The following is a 14,342-nucleotide window of genomic DNA, read 5'->3' as shown; positions in this document are numbered from 1 at the left end:
AAGCGACGGGGTCGATCGCCTGATAACAGCCACATCTGATAGTTGCCGAAAAGCGCCCATCTGAAATCCGGGGTAGTAACTAGTAGAGATAAAGGGCATGTTAATCTCCATCCTTACCCCGGATTTACAATGGAGCCTGATCCGTCGGGATTCACTAGTCTTTCATGAGCGTAGTCCGCTTGCGAGATGGCCATTGTCACGTAATAGCGCGGTGGAGAATGCGAAAATATTCAGATATTGGGATAGCGGATTGGGAAATTTGCAATTTACCTTCTAAAAGTGGTAAGATCGAGGCCAATCTCAACACGATGTTGGTATCGCTCATGACGGAATATCGAGGTCAGGCGATGGATAATAACCTGCCCCGCGTTCGGCTGGACCTTCACTGCGCTAAGCCATTGACGCTTATCTCGATAGCTATCTTAAGTAGCTTATCAGAGGCATCTTTAGTGGATTGTCGATCGGAAGACGTCAACTTTCCTTTCGGTTTCACGCAGATGATGTTTGATTCCAAAGATTACGTGCGTCGAAGGCAAAGGTTTGCCCTCAGTCACAATCCCAGCTCTAATCAAAGAAAAGTGGAGCCTTCATGGCACCAAGTTTCAATCATGCACCGAGCTGAGAGGGAAAAGGGAGTGACAGTAAGCTTGGATAGATAGCACAAGATATCATATTATATACTATGAAGATGGTAATTGTTAGTCCGACGAACAAAACCAGGTAGATGACTACTGATTTGTCATGATAGTCATGGGCTCCGAACCCCCTATTTTTGAGAGAAGTCGAAAGAAAGCAATGTGTTTTGAAGACATCGTCATTCAAGAATGACTGTTTGAGACTTAGCATTTGCCCTTCTCGAGATAAGTCCTATAGAGTGTTAGTATAATCTCACATTTGCAGATATCAGTGGGGAGACGTACTCTGTGTGCCAGCTCTTGACCCGTCCCTGACCTCCGTCGGTGCACTTTGAGATGGGAAGAAGGAGGTTTTTCTGACACTCCTTGGAAGGAAGACCTTGTCGAATTCCCCACTCATTGTAGATCTCAAAGATGAACTTGCCATCACCCGAGGGCGCATCAACACACTTGGTCCTCTTCTCACCAATGTTGTAAACCCCTTGAGCGCCGTTGCTGCACCACTCGGTGGCAGCCTTCGCAGCAGCAACCTTGTTACTTCCCCAAGGAAGAATATCCTCATTGACATAGCAAGCAGCGGTCTCAGGGTACTCAAAGCCAATGGTGCGGACGCAAACGTTGGCATCGGCCCAGAGGCTGAGGCAGTCCTTGCCGACGGTGGGGTTCCATTCCTTGAATTGGTCAAAGGAGATGCCGAATTGGGCGGAGATGATCAGGCAGTTGTCGCCGGGCTTGACGTAGTAGAAGGCGTCGCAGTCGTCGACCATGCCGGGCTGGATGGGGAGGGGAGTAGTGATGCCGTTGTCGCCCGTGATGGACTCAATGGCTGTGGCCTTCTTGGCTGTAGCGCTGGGACCGGCTGCGAGGACACCTGCGCTAGTGGAGAGAAGGGCTGTGATGGTAGAGAACCTCATTTTGACGGTGAAGTTGGTGATATTGAACTCTTCGTATGATTGTTGTCTAAATGGCTGATTGAGCTTGAGAGATTGTTTATTCACGGAAATCTCTCTGCTTTATATAGATTTTCATCATGAGTATTATCCTCCGATTCAACCTCGCCGAGCAAAAGATATTTCTCAAAAACTATACCCATCCCATTCTCACAGCACTAATGCAGGGCAAACTAGGCTGCTGCCGCCCGCGCCGACAAAAAGTTCCCTGAGAATCACATTCTCACCAATAACGACCATCGCCAAGGTTGGGTTGGTTCGTTTGTAGAAGTAACCGAACGTCTTGGCATGAGGCGCGGAGCGGCACAGGTGGATCGGATAAATATTTCCGCTTCCCGAATGACTCGAAAAGTCGTATCATTAGAGCCCTATGAGGCCTAAGGCTGACGCCGAGGGCCCGGAGAATTCTTTCACGATGTGGAGAGTTGAAGTGTTTTTTGCGGTGTGAAAAGAACAATGCTACTGTTGTGACCCCACTAGGATCGGAGATTTCCTGGTTGGGAAGGCAGTGCGAGTTTTCTTTGGTATGCTACGTTGTATCGGAAGTAAGCTTCTATTCAGCCGCAGACTAGTTGATGAAGAATGATCCTCAGAGCTGCATTTAACCTCGTATTGAATAGATATATAATGGCACTTATGGACCTTGAGCCAATAAGACGATACACGTGTGTCGCCAGCGTAAAATCATAGCCTTCAACATTCGGTCAGCCGTTGTTCATGGAAGCCCACGATACGAGTAAATGTTACCGTGCAGCCTAGTCCTCCTTCACGGTCTCTGAACTTCGAAGAGCATGGTATTCAGCCGTCGGTCGAGTGCCCTCCAACGTCTGAACAGCCGCCATTCGTCGAGCGTTCAGAAGATCAATGTTGATCTGAGGCCCTGTGAAGGTTCCCTTTTTGGTTGTGAACCAGAGGGCTATGACAAAAGCTACTAATCCGGTGAAGACGACGGAGACATAGCTCATGTTCTCAGGCGTGACAGGCATGGTAGTCGGGAAACAGTACAGGATATCGAGAAATACTACCCATGCGACTGAGATGCCGTTGATGGCAGCGCCGTATCTACCGAGACTGAAATACCGAAGTGGCAAGACACGATCACGCCCTCGGTAAAGGAGAACAGCTTGGGGAATGACGCAGGAAGTTTGGAGAAAGATAATGGCCGCGCTGACCATGGCAGAAAATGCGGTTGAAGAACCGAGGAAAATGAGACCGTATAGCTAGAAGAAAGGGTCAGTGAGACCAAAAAGACATAGTTGGCAGGTATATACTAACAGTAATGAAAACAGCAGAAAGAAGGAGTGCGTTGACAGGAACTTGGAACCTTGAATGAACGCGGCCCCAAAACTGTGAGTATGGCAAGGCACCGTCACGCGAAACGGCCCAGAGCGTACGTGACGAAGTTGTCGCTATAGAGTTAGCACCGACTTTGTCATGAGAGGTAGTCTTACCATTGGCGACCAGATTGGCGAAGAAACAAAAGGCGAACAGCGACATCAGCACTGACGCGGCGGGCCGAGAGCCTGTTCCTTGAAAGTATATCTCAAACAGCGGCAACCCAGTTGTCGTGTTGAGTACGGCTGGCACATCAGAGATCGCATACATGAGAGACGTTGCAAAAGGGAATGCGGTTAGTAAGCCCATGAGCAACGGATATATCATGACCTTTGGTACATTCTTGGCTGGGTTGGGTATCTCTTCACAGAGATGAGCACCGCAATCACTTCCTAGAAATGCATAAACAGCATTACCAACGGCCAACATGAATGCGAAACCGTCACTGGACCAGCCAGTCCGGTTGGTAGTATCGGTGAAGATGAACTCGGCCGACGCACGATCCTTCGTTACGACAAAGAGTGTTATCGTAGTCGCGCTGAGAGTCAGGACCGATAAGATAAAGACCATCTTGTTGAAGAGAGGAATCCACTGCGCCGTGAAGATATTGGCGGCTGTGGCGATCCATATGAGAGCGACGTATATCAAATATTGATGCCATCGCTTTTGATCCCAGTCTGGATGCCATGCGCCGACGATATCGAGGATCATAGATGAGACGAAGTTGGAGACTGAGCTTGAGGCGAGCCACCAACCGATAACACTCATCCAGCCGTTTCTGTCAAGTAAGTCACCTTCTCAATGTTGTCTAGTTAACATTTGGCACTGACAGATATGATGCGAAAGGTTTGTAGTCGTCCCGCGCAACCATAAAAGACCAATAGTACTGCGCCCCGGCAACAGGATACGCCGATGCAAGTTCCGCCATCCCCAACGAGACAATAGTAGTCATTACGCCAGCGATAGGTAACGACCATAAGGTCCCTGCGGAAGATGCCTCAGTCAAGCTGATTCCGATTGAAGATCCGGTTCCGAGCCATGTACAGGTTAAAGTAAACGATAAAGCGCCGAGGGACCAAAGCGAGAAGCGTCGCGGCATGGCCTGGGCGTATCCAGCGGCTTCTAGCTCGAGAGCATCGTCATTGCTGGCCGTGCTAGAGGAGGCACGCGACATTTTGACGCGTTTGTGATACGAGGGACAAGGGTTGCTAAGCCGTCGGGTGAAAACTCTGCGATGGTCGCTACGTCGAGAAAACTGCTATCAACAAGGCTTGCACGAGAAGCCAAACTGCAACAGTGACACCTCAAGCCGCTTGATGGAAAAACGGAGGATCGCGATACAGCGCAGGAAAGAAAATGAAAACTGGCAGATCTGAACCCCCTCATTCTGATGCGCTGTCGATCACGAGGCGATGTCTCACTTGAGTTGCACAGAATGTCCGAGCAACGCCCAATGAGACAATCAGGAGGCCTTGAGTTGTGCAGAGAGATAAGAGATTAGAAATTATGCTTATGTGCAGCTTTAGGAAACTTTTCATAAGCAAGTTTCTCAGCTCGTGTGACGTAGCCAATGATTTAGCTTTCATAAAGACTCGTGTATTCAGCGAAGAGAATCTAGGCCTCCAATCATGCAATATTTCATCAATAAACAAGGTCGATCGACAAAGACTAATCTCAAAATAAAGACGGCAGCTTAATACGGATAGTAGCCTCCCCCAGGATATCCAATCCAGCCACGCAAAAGACCGTTCAGAATCGGGAAAATGATAGATATAGCAGATACAGTTCCGATAGCCGACCCAGAAATACAGAAGTCTCCATTCATGACAGCATAGTCAAAGCCTATTAACATCATTAGCTTTCAGTCACATCAGCGTCGTTGGTAGTCTTACCGATCCAGAGAACCCAAGCAGACACGAATGCCCCCGTGCAAGGGATCATGGCCAATAGGCCGAGACGCCTCTTGAGGAAGCGGCGTTTCCAAAGCATGGAGATACCAACAAACAGAAGTATCGCACCGCATGCGACAAGGCTGCTTGACCCGCTGCGCAGGAAGAGATCGGCGTCACTATTTGTACCCACCGAATACGTATCGTACATATCATATCTATCGCAACCATCGGGCATCGCCCCAAAACCACTGACTCTCAAGAACATGAGCGCACCGGGAAGTGCCAGGACCCCGAGGACACATTCTTGGAAGAGTACATCGGTGGCTGTATCGGTGAGAGGTTCGTAGAAGCAAGCCGATAACATGACAACCACCCACCCAACACGAGGCTTGGTCAAGTAAAACATGATGAGCGGTCCGATGCTGACATTCAGTCCGGAGGCCTTGACAGCCACGGCGCTGACGACGCATTGTACTACCGTCATTGCAATGGTCGCCAAGGTGTTGTAGGGCGTCCATGATGAGGCATCTTTCGGTGACCCGTTGAGATGGTTGTAATCCCAGAACTTCAACTTATTTCTTGCTTTGCGATTACCGAGAGTAAGATGGGTGACTATCGCCGAGAGATGATTGACAATAAAGGGTAGGAGTATGAGAATAGTGGCATTACAGTCTTTGCGGGGGAGGGAGCTGAGTCCCGTCGGGACTTGACAATTAGGTGCATTTTTATCGCCGTAAACCATTTTGACAGTAAGAAATTGGACCTGAGTAACGTGTCACAGAATGCGGCTGTATTGTACAAATGCTTGGATTTAGATCTCTTTTTAAGTCGCACGACTACAACCACCAATCTATTCAGCTCAACATGCTTCCATTCAGCCTTGCGTACAAAACGCCAGTGCATATTGCAACAGATGATCATTTCTCCCCAAGCGTAAGGTCTGGACGCTGCCAATATTGACACCAATTCGTTTGTCGCTGATGATGATTCGTCGGGGGGTGATAGTCGACATGCCAAGACCCGCCATAACTACAGGGGTAGGCAGAGCTGAAAATTAGGGGTTGGAGATGTTGCATTCAGCCGCCTCTTAAACTGATTAAGCATATTCATTGGAGACTTTGAGCAGGGGCCCTGAGGAAGGTGGTAGGTTTTGCTCGGTCTGGATGCTGTTCAGCGTTGCATTGGAGAGGTGGGTGATTTAATAGTGGTCTGAACGTGGCAACTTTGATAAAGAACTTCCAGTGAACCCATGTACCTGGCCATTAGTCTGCTCTGACGTCTCTCACCAAAATCTTAACATCATGTCCCGGTTTCGGAGAGATGATACCCAGCGTCGGCACTTTATCATTCGCTTCTGGAAAAGGCTGGCTCGAACAGCCCCCAATAACCTGAATGTCATATCGCGTGACAAGGATCGCAAGATATACTAAAGCCATTTGCCGCGCCAAAAGCCTTCCGGGACATAACGTCGTACCTCCGCCGAATGGCTTATACGTTCTCGCCGAGTGTAACTTCGGGTTGTCAACGAACTTGTCGATATCAAAGTCTTCCGCGTTTTCGCCCCAGTATTCTTTATTGAGATGGAGTTGGCGATAAGGCATCATTACATCGTTCCCGGCTTTGAGCTGGAAGCCAGCGATTGTTGTGTCTTGGGCGGCGCGCCGAAAGCTGGATGAGCCGCTGTGGAGTCGCATCGCCTCGTAGTATGTCGCGTTGAGCTTTGGACATTCTTTGAGGTATTCTACATCTGGTTGGTGGTGAATACCATTCTTGAAAGCTGGTACGACCTCTCTTTTGATATCCTCCTTGAGATTAGGGGTGTAAAGAGTTCGAACCAGAAGCCAGAACGCAAGAACAGAGGGGTTTCCATTGATGCTTCACAGTGTTAGTTTAAGTTGCGATATAGTACCATTGACTTACGCCCAGTATAGCTTGAACAGAACAGCAGCAATATCCCGATCGCTTATCCCATGTCTTCGCATCTCATCCTCAGCCTTTATCACAAACGGAGCCGCATCTCGTCTTTGGTCCTGCGGCATCTTGAAGTACCTCTCGAGACCATCGATTGCAGAATCTCTCGAGTCGTAAGCTGTTCTCGATAGGAACCTCGGGTATTTATACAAGAGTTTCCAGGTCTGACGATTGAATCTGCGAAAGTCGTCGACAAGTCCAGGCGAGTTCTCGAAGAGAGCATTTCCGAAGAAGCTCTTTGTGGAAGCCTTGACGATAATGTCACTTGTCCACTTGAGCATGTCATGCTCACTGCTCTTACCCGTTGTGAAAGAACTCCCCTGTTGCATAACGCTGTCGAGCTCTAATAAGAATTCGCTGTAGAACTTTCGGGATGAAGTTTGAGTCATATCTGCTCGTATCCAAGATCGAAGAGAATTTGGGACGGATAAGGATGTCTCGCTGACAGTAGTTCCCCATAGGATATCTCTGGCCTTTTTGGAGACTGAAACGTATTCCATGAACTGGTCAATGTAGGCGTCAAAATGTAACTCTTTAGTTTTCTGGTGAGTCTCGGCAATATAGTGAGGGTCAAGAATTACGTATGTGCGGCGACCTCCAATTAAAACACTGAAGGGTTGCGCAGGGATCCGAAAATATGATCTTGATGGTAATGAGCACCACCGCTATAGACAACCCCGTAAGTACTGACCTTGCAGCCACCAACAGCTTCTCAACATCTGTGAAAAATGATATATTGTGGCCAATGCCTGAAGTCTGGGTTAGATGTTTGGGTGGTACGGTGGCATGCTCTTACCAGGGATCCAATATGACAGCATCGGAGGCTCCGATTGAGAGTTCCATAGCGCACCGATTCTCAACAAGTACTGCCAAGCAACATATGCAGCCAAAAACGTCCCTAAGACCCGGGACAAGATCTGATAGTGCAGAGTGAAAACCGGACCCTCGGTGTCCACGGCCCCGATAGTGGCATTTACGCCTGGCGTGACAGTTATCGCACTCATTTCTCAGCGTTTGCTATTCGCAAAATAACGACCATGGATGAAGGCGAACTAGGCCATACTTATGTTGGGCAACATAGATACGGATCCCGAACTTAGAAATTCCTCGACTCCTTTTCTCGTGTACTTTCTTGGAAGATCGACATGGACGTGGCACCCTCTGTAATGTGTCTCAATATCACCCTAGGGACGGCCACTAGCAACCTTCTGACTAAGACATAAGGACAGATTATGAGTACCGTGAGGAAGAATGAAAAGTGGATTGAGAACACAGTGGCTTTTGGTGTTGAGCTCCTTCAGGGTTGGAAATAACTGCGAATACGAATCTGGATGAGAGCGCAGTACTCTTTTTTAATGGTGCTGATCTAGGTCCACAGGCAGAGCGTATTGCTTACAAATGTCTCGTGAAACCTGTCATATTCTGAATGGGCCACTTTCAGGGCTGAAAGACTCGCTTTCTCGGAGACGGGGTATGTTTGGTGAGACATGCCATTCTCACAGGCCAGTAATCTCCCTTGTCTTAGCCTAGTGGATGAAAAGGGAAAAGTTCCGACCACTAAAAATGTGCTGTTTCACTCTCTCATCTTTTTATTTCCGGTTTCCTCTTACAGTGGCTCATGTAGCTGCTCTTGGTACATGATGAGATCGGACTGTCGCTACGCTGTCTAGATTCTGAGGGTGAAAAAGCAGATTTCTTCTCAGCAGTTGAAAGGGAAAATATAGATGTCAAATAATCATATATATCAACATTATCCTGCAGTACGCAGTAACTCTCATTGATTTTGAGACAGCCGAAATGCACCAAAACCTTCAACGGCTCTCCCTCACAGTACAAGCGCATTCATGGAAAGACACTCTACAGTCGAGATTTGATGAAGGCTCATGGGTGAACCAGACCTTAAGCTTTACTTTCTTCTCCAGTGATATCAAAAATTTAAGAAGAAAAGCTTTCGATTGATATCCACTCACGTGGCTGACGGCTGATAAGGTTCATCGGATCAAACTCAGGTTCAAGATTAAGAATTACCAGCTCCAGATTTGTGATGCCAAATGGTTACAGCAATTTACAAATTAGAGGTTATCTATCGTAAGCTCGAACACGGAATCACTGACTTTCCAGTAACGGTATTCTGGAGTGTTTAATTTGTCAGTACTCCTGACCTGAAGTGACACCAATATAAATCTTTTACCTATAAACTTGAACAAAATACTCTCTTGGTAGACAGAATCTATTAATAAATACAAGTTTTCCGAGGTCACGACCTGTAATACCCTCCACGATTTTCTTTCTCATCCGGTTCTACTTTGCTCTCGTCGCTTTTTCAACGACTCAGTGTCTTGACAATAGACTAACACTTAGCTCTGAAGAACCACACGACTTCATCATGGAAGTTGGTTATATTGTCTGCTACATCAGTGTCTTGATACTCGCCTATATCAGCAACAACTATGAAAGGCTCTTCCATGCCTTAGTAGAGGAATTACAAGAGTTAGGTATGCAAACCATTCCCCTTACAGACGAGTACTAACCGACAGAAGATCATTGGCAGCCTGATCCAGAAACAGATGACGAGGATTGGGACTCCGACGGAAGTGACGATGATGAATCGGGTATGTATTCTCACTCATCTGAAGCTATATATACTGACCGACTGTCAAAAGATGATGAAGGCTATTCTTCTGCGACATCCCGAACATAGGAGTTGGAGAATGGACCAAGTTGCTCCGATGAGGATACAGACGATGAATCAAGCATTTCAGACCCAGAAGCACTGTTAAATGAAGATGACGAAGGTAGGCTTGATTTAACGACAAGTGCTTACTCGTCGGGTACCAAGGGCAAGTCTCAACAACTTTTTCTTCGAGACAGGGTATCAATCTCCAATGCGATTCAAGCCTGGGAATATCTTGTACATATGGCACTGCGGAAACGGCTTGCGAGCCTTGTCTTCCCAGAACAAAATCTGCGGGCAGTCTCAAATTCTATCGCCAGGGACCAGAGCCATCGGATACTCATCCTCTTGTATTACTATGTACTGAGGCACTTACTCACCGTTAATTCAATATCAATTTGCCTGCAACTATGATCTTCGAACCTATATCAGTGAATATTACTTGATATTTATTCAACAAACTATTGATCCAGCTCCCAGGTGCTCCATAAACACTCAAACGACACAGGATTGGTGATTAAAATGGGTAAGATCTTCATAAAGGCAGGGTTGCATCAAACCTACCGTGGCCCATTCACAATGCACCTCCTCCCCACAGAACACTTCACCCATGCATGAAATAGGTGGGGGAGTCAGGCAATGCGAGATAAATAATTTGACCGCCATCCGAGTTTTCTTCTATCACAAACCGTTTTACCTTTCTGCAAGCTGCAGTCAGACTGAGACCAACAGATTGTACCTGTCAGATCTCTTGGCCTTCTTCGCTTATCCTCCGTTTTCGCGATGTCTTCACCAAAATCTCCTGACAAGTCACCAAAGTCCCCTCAGTCTCCTCCTGGGGCTGTGGAGGCAGCTCAAACCCCCGCGCAGCAGGCACGAGATGGATTCATTCAGCCTGTCAGTCATACCTTCATGTAGTTCTACTACCTTGCTGATGTACTCTTTCAGGATACTGATTCTGACTCTGCGTATTCTTTGTCGTAAGATGGCATGCACTGACACCGGGGCAGGCTTCGCTAATATGGCCCAGAACGGATGTTACTGATACTGAGTCCCTGCGCTCTTCTATTTTGAACTACAAGTGGGTTCATGGCAGACGCTTCCATGCATATGGCGATGGAACCTACTGGTGAGCTCTCAGAACACGCAGGTAGTAATCATCGCTCACACGGTTAGGGGAGCGAATGACGATCGTCAGCAAGAGGCTGAAGATTTGATGCAAGTCTCACTTCTAAACGGTTTTAATCTCATTGTTTCTGACGAAACTCAGTCATGAGTTGTTTCGGGCAGTCCTCGACGGCAAGCTTTACGAAGCTCCGATCGGCAAGAATCCGCAGGTTTGTCGCTACCTAGTCAGTTCCATCCCCATTCACTGATTCTCTTAGAATGTACTTGATGTCGGCTGCGGCACCGGTATTTGGGCTATGTGAGTCACCATGGTACTGCTAGAGTACCTCAAATGTACTGATGACACCAGTGATATGGCAGACCTGCACCCATCGGCTGAAGTCGTTGGTGTTGATCTCTCGCCGATCCAACCAAACTTCATCCCGCCGAACTGCAGATTTGAAGTTGACGATATTAACAAGGAGTGGACATTTCCTGAGAATAAGTTTGACTTTATTCACATCCGTTACATGACTGGAACTGTCCCAGATTGGACTGAGCTTCTCAAGAAAGCTCAAAGGTAGACTGCGTCATGTGTTCCATCTTTGCAGAGCTTTTCTAATATGGCTATAGACATCTCAAGCCAGGTGGCTGGATCGAGCATGTTGAACTTTGGGGAGACGCCAGAGCTGACGATGATACCATGAGCCCCGAATCTCCGCTTAAAACTTGGGTTAAGATCTTTGAGCAAGTAGCAGAAAAGATCGGCAACCCCTTCTTCTGGAACCCCGCCGACGAATTCGAGAAGGCCGGTTTGAAGAACATCACCGAGAAGAAGGTCAAAGTACCCATCGGTACTTGGGCGAAAGACAAGGATCTCAAGCAGTGGGGTGCGTGGAACCGACAGTTCCTGCTGCAAGGATTGGAAGGCTTCTCTATCCGCAGCTTGACGGAGCTTCTAGGCGTATGTCTTGTGTTTCTCGCTGTGCTGTGAATGAGCTAACATGTTGAACTCTAGTGGGAATACGAAAAGGCACAGGTCTTCCTCGTGGAGATGCGTAAAGAGTTGTTGAACCCAAAGCTTCACTCATACGTGTTGGTGTACGTCGTCGGCAATTTTGAAGCTATTGTCTCTTGAGGCTAACATTTATCTTCACAGAACCACTGTATACGGTCAAAAGCCCGAGGAATAGGTGAAGGGATCTCGAGAGGATGATGATATTGTCAGCTATGGGGCATTGTCATTTTTATCAAGACTAGGTCTAGTTACTCTTTCGGTGTCATGACATGATCTACAACTACAAGAATAGTTGTCGTTGCGACGAATTCTAGATTTCCCTGACAATTTGGTTCAATCGGCTGAGAGTTGAGCCCGTCCAGTTTGCCAATATTGCCAATCAAAAGCCCTAAGTATCGCCGTCGTCAAACTATGCAGGTTAAAACGGGTTGGTTCTTCTCCTGGGGCGGGAGCTTCTTCTGACTCCTCAGTTCTGTAACCCTCGCAAGACTCAAAGGTTCGTGTAGGTTGTTCTCTTGGGGCGGGTTCTTCTTCCGACTCCTCAATTTCATGAACATTCCATGACTCAAAAGTTCGTCTATCATCCTCATAAGGCTGCTTCTCTTCGGCTACCAACATACACGTCCTGTTCCCAAAACGATCGTCGCCAATTTCGCAGGCCTGATTGACGTTTTCTATCCACATATTAACCGGATCTTGCTTACCCACATAGTGATTGCGACAGATGTCGTTATTGCAAGCCTCAGGCACGCCAGCAGGTCCATTATAGACGTATGACTTCTTGTCAATGGCATGAAACCAGTCATGAGGCACACCGCTCAAGCCCCGATCCATGAAGCGTATCTTCCTATGGTAATTGACAACAATGCAGCTCTTGTCGTACCTACAGTGACCACACGCTATCCTGTCGGGGCCTAGAATGGTTATGTTGTGTCGACGTTGGCGGTTCATGTAGCCCCAACCACCACGGAGCTTGATAAGGTCTTCTTCTGTTGACACTACTTCAGAACGGTCGATCTCGGAGATTGCGTTCCATTCAGGTAGCGTATTTGGGCCACGTTGTGGTAGGAAAAGCTGTCCTCCATTCTGTCTAATCTTTCGGAGTGAGTCGTTGAGCTTATGTCGATACAGATAGCCACTTTGGTGGAGCATGGATCGATCGCTACCCGAATGCCCTTGCCACAGAATATGCAGCATAACTCCGAAGCCGCCAGGGTTTGTGACAAATACCCTAGGGGTCTGATCGGTATCGTCGAAGTTGTAGTTACATGGTACCTTGTGATCGGGATGGTCACAGCTAGTTAGGAATAACGGCCTATCTTCAGGCACCTCGCTAGGCAGAAGAAATTGTATATCGGCTCGGGTGAGTGTCTTGTGCTCACAAATTCGGATATAGCCCTCATTTGCAATACAGATTCGCCCATTCGGCAGCTTTGCCTGGTCTTGGGAAAAGCACACGGAAGGGTGGTCAACATCGCAGGAGTGACAATGAAGAAAGTCCTGACGGCTGCGAAGTGAAAACTTGCAGATCGTCGAATAACCGGCCTTGATCCTGTCCTTCCGGCTTTCCTGGCAGTTTTTGCACGTGGTGTAACTTCTGATGAAGTCACTAAATCCTCTAGCTACCCATCTTCCCTTGATAGACAGAGCCTCTCCCAAGATCTTATTCTGCACTTCTCCAAAGTACTTATAGTCGAAGCAATGCCGACCACCCGGTGGACAGGTTGGCGATGTGTATTTGTCTGTGCAGCCATCTGAACATAGTTGACAGCACCCCTTATGGGAGAAAGGGTGGGTAATAAATTCCTCTGCTTGCAGTAGACGTCTGAATCGGCGAGAGACCTGACGGAGGGCGAAGAAGACGAAGAGGGATGGTTTGTCGTCTGGGTCCGATATACAGGAGACGATCATCAAGAGGATCTCATCGGGGAGCCCTTGTAACCTCGAAGGTTCGGTCGGGTTAGGAGACACCTGATCCTTTTGAGGTCGTATAAACTGAGAAGGACTGATGCCTCGAGTTGGGATCAGTGGCTCGCTTCCAATACGTCTCTCCATTTGTGAATCATGGTCCATTTCGATTTCTTTCGGTGATGTATTCCATCGTATGCTCAAGTCCTCCTCGCGTAGTGCCTTTGTGTGTTCTTCTATAGTAGGGCCACCTAAAACCGCGTGAAAGAAGTCTGTCATCTTTTGCTAGGTCTTCGGAGTCGATGAGCCGGATTGGAAATCTGAAGGCTGTCTATGTCGAGTTTAGGGAGACAAGAAAGAAAAGTCGAAGGGGCAAGACAAGGTGTCAGCATCTTTATCAGAGTCCAAAACCTTGCAATATTAGGCTTTATTTCTAGAATGGATGTTAGGGCTTCCTCAAGGTTTAACGCCAGAATTCACGATCTGTCTCGCTGAGAATTTACAAGGTTCAAAAAATCATGAATACTTAGTTTAAGTTTAGGTATGCCTTCAGATTCTTTCTTCGATGGGGTCAGTGGCCCTAGTCCAAGTTCCCTCTTTACCTATGCAAAACCCTAAGGGCTTATGATAGGATTTATTGGCTATCGTTGAAGCTTTTTAAATAGAAGCTTATATGATGAAAGAGAATCTAATGTGCACGTCATGTGTGTTAGCAGCCTAAAGTTTAACCTTATGGCCAACAATCAGCTACGTAGTGCTCCCTCTCCTCAATCCCGAGTCGCGCAGCCCAGTAGCGAGGAGAACGTCCAGGAGCCTTAGAATTCTATTGGAGTTTTCAATTGTAAGCCAGCT

General features: G+C 47.5%; 7 protein-coding genes across 7 annotated transcripts; 2 read left to right on the top strand and 5 right to left on the bottom strand.

Annotated features, from left to right (window-relative positions):
- Nucleotides 1-597: 597 nt before the first annotated feature.
- FOIG_10409 (uncharacterized protein) lies at nt 598-1,689 on the bottom strand. The gene is made up of 2 exons (XM_031210747.1): nt 921-1,689; nt 598-867 (listed from the first exon to the last, which is right to left on the bottom strand). The coding sequence occupies exons 1-2, from the start codon at nt 1,547-1,549 to the stop codon at nt 840-842; spliced, it is 657 nt and encodes a 218-aa protein (XP_031059458.1). The 5' UTR covers nt 1,550-1,689; the 3' UTR covers nt 598-839.
- Nucleotides 1,690-1,951: 262 nt separating this feature from the next.
- Nucleotides 1,952-4,257, bottom strand: FOIG_10408 (uncharacterized protein). The gene is made up of 4 exons (XM_031210746.1): nt 3,751-4,257; nt 3,037-3,698; nt 2,861-2,994; nt 1,952-2,805 (listed from the first exon to the last, which is right to left on the bottom strand). The coding sequence occupies exons 1-4, from the start codon at nt 4,092-4,094 to the stop codon at nt 2,341-2,343; spliced, it is 1,605 nt and encodes a 534-aa protein (XP_031059457.1). The 5' UTR covers nt 4,095-4,257; the 3' UTR covers nt 1,952-2,340.
- Nucleotides 4,258-4,498: 241 nt separating this feature from the next.
- FOIG_10407 (uncharacterized protein) lies at nt 4,499-5,554 on the bottom strand (the record flags this gene model as incomplete). The annotated part of the gene is made up of 2 exons (XM_031210745.1): nt 4,499-4,762; nt 4,813-5,554. The coding sequence occupies 2 exons, from the start codon at nt 5,552-5,554 to the stop codon at nt 4,614-4,616; spliced, it is 891 nt and encodes a 296-aa protein (XP_031059456.1). The 3' UTR covers nt 4,499-4,613.
- Nucleotides 5,555-6,074: 520 nt separating this feature from the next.
- On the bottom strand, nt 6,075-7,787 carry FOIG_10406 (uncharacterized protein; the record flags this gene model as incomplete). The annotated part of the gene is made up of 4 exons (XM_031210744.1): nt 6,075-6,687; nt 6,733-7,425; nt 7,475-7,532; nt 7,580-7,787. The coding sequence occupies 4 exons, from the start codon at nt 7,785-7,787 to the stop codon at nt 6,075-6,077; spliced, it is 1,572 nt and encodes a 523-aa protein (XP_031059455.1).
- A 1,382-nt stretch (nt 7,788-9,169) lies between these two features.
- FOIG_10405 (uncharacterized protein) lies at nt 9,170-9,484 on the top strand (the record flags this gene model as incomplete). The annotated part of the gene is made up of 3 exons (XM_031210743.1): nt 9,170-9,278; nt 9,324-9,395; nt 9,447-9,484. 3 exons carry the CDS (start codon nt 9,170-9,172, stop codon nt 9,482-9,484), a joined length of 219 nt encoding a protein of 72 aa, XP_031059454.1.
- Nucleotides 9,485-10,240: 756 nt separating this feature from the next.
- On the top strand, nt 10,241-11,702 carry FOIG_10404 (uncharacterized protein; the record flags this gene model as incomplete). The annotated part of the gene is made up of 9 exons (XM_031210742.1): nt 10,241-10,354; nt 10,406-10,437; nt 10,488-10,586; nt 10,634-10,679; nt 10,735-10,794; nt 10,843-10,883; nt 10,935-11,144; nt 11,198-11,528; nt 11,583-11,702. The coding sequence occupies 9 exons, from the start codon at nt 10,241-10,243 to the stop codon at nt 11,700-11,702; spliced, it is 1,053 nt and encodes a 350-aa protein (XP_031059453.1).
- Nucleotides 11,703-11,915: 213 nt separating this feature from the next.
- FOIG_10403 (uncharacterized protein) lies at nt 11,916-13,655 on the bottom strand (the record flags this gene model as incomplete). Its single annotated transcript, XM_031210741.1, has 1 exon — nt 11,916-13,655. One exon carries the CDS (start codon nt 13,653-13,655, stop codon nt 11,916-11,918), a length of 1,740 nt encoding a protein of 579 aa, XP_031059452.1.
- Nucleotides 13,656-14,342: the final 687 nt, after the last annotated feature.

Source organism: Fusarium odoratissimum, assembly GCF_000260195.1.
Source record: "Fusarium odoratissimum NRRL 54006 unplaced genomic scaffold supercont1.18, whole genome shotgun sequence".
NCBI classification, from domain to species: domain Eukaryota; kingdom Fungi; phylum Ascomycota; class Sordariomycetes; order Hypocreales; family Nectriaceae; genus Fusarium; species Fusarium odoratissimum.
The sequence above is the reverse complement of the archived record's forward strand: the minus strand, read 5'-3'. Positions and strand labels throughout refer to the sequence as shown.